The following is a 1,087-nucleotide window of genomic DNA, read 5'->3' on the forward strand; positions in this document are numbered from 1 at the left end:
TCCGCACAGATCCGTCCATCGGGCACATTGCCCACTGTTTTGGCCGGTGGCCGAAGGATACAGCCACCTGCTCCACCCGTTCCGCCCCCTCAAGTCGTGACGTCTCTTCACAGCAGTAACGACAGCGGTTTCTCAAACGAGCCACCAGCTCAACCCGACATCGACTACAGCGACGACGAGGCCATGAGGTGAGCGATAACCACGAAAATTTCGTCGAAGAGACACACTTTAGATAACTCTAATTGAACCTCGTCGGAAGTAGTTGATGATTGTTTGGCAAACCTGTGGAAAACGCTTTTGGCTGTCTGATTCGTCGACTTCGAGCTTTGTATTTTATCCCTGCTGCAGCCGTTAATTTCGTTGTCTTGGCTCCTCGGTATTCTCCCTAACGAATTGTACAGAAATAGATTTGTATCGTAGATATCGTAGCTTCTTTTTTTTTTTTTTCTTTTATCTAACGTCCCCCCACTCCCCCTTTCCATTAAATATTCTTCTTCTCATTTCGTTTCATTTTCGTATGAATATGAAGAATGATACAGAATGTACATATATATATATGTATATATATATTATGCATGCGTATGTAGAATTCATAGACCCTTTCCTTAGATAATACCTTTTGTGCTCGAATCATTTTCATATAATGTCTTCTTTATTTTTTTCATTCCCGTGAATTAATAACCGTGAACTAATAACAATCGATATAAAGTCTACTCTCTGTACTTCGAGTTGCAGAAGAATCCATGAGTTTTTAACATTGAATGAAAAGAGCGATGGCAACCAAAAAATTAGATCTTCTTAGATCTGCGATCAGTTTCGCTCATCGTTTCTTTAAAAAAAAAAAAAAAAAAAAAAGAAAGAAAGAAAGAAATAATCGCAATCACACCCAATTATCCAGCATTATCGAACCCGTAGGCTTTATCTCAGAGTCACGATTTTGTTTTCTCTCCTGATTTGTAGATTCCGCATGCGTTATCGTGGTCGATGGAAATAAAATACGGCGTGGTGGTGGCTCATTCACCTCTCCGGGCTCCTGCGATGCCAGCAGCCATATCCCCATCCCCGCATATCGCAATGTCCGCGACCA

At 41.6% G+C, this 1,087-nt stretch overlaps 1 protein-coding gene and 1 long non-coding RNA gene across 2 annotated transcripts in view; one reads left to right on the forward strand and one right to left on the reverse strand.

The window, feature by feature from the left end:
• LOC102681294 (trichohyalin) overlaps positions 1-1,087 on the forward strand; it is a 185,047-nt gene that overhangs the window by 180,587 nt on the left and 3,373 nt on the right. The window contains exon 13 of the mRNA XM_031512191.1: positions 10-188. Coding sequence (XP_031368051.1) covers positions 10-188 — 179 coding nt within the window. The remainder of the gene's footprint in view (positions 1-9; positions 189-1,087) is intronic.
• The window catches only part of LOC116186052, a 74,653-nt gene that overhangs the window by 43,841 nt on the left and 29,725 nt on the right, over positions 1-1,087 (reverse strand). The window lies entirely within an intron of this gene.

The sequence above is a fragment of the Apis dorsata genome, unplaced genomic scaffold (assembly GCF_000469605.1).
Source record: "Apis dorsata unplaced genomic scaffold, Apis dorsata 1.3 scaffold_397, whole genome shotgun sequence".
Taxonomy (NCBI): Eukaryota; Metazoa; Arthropoda; class Insecta; order Hymenoptera; family Apidae; genus Apis; species Apis dorsata.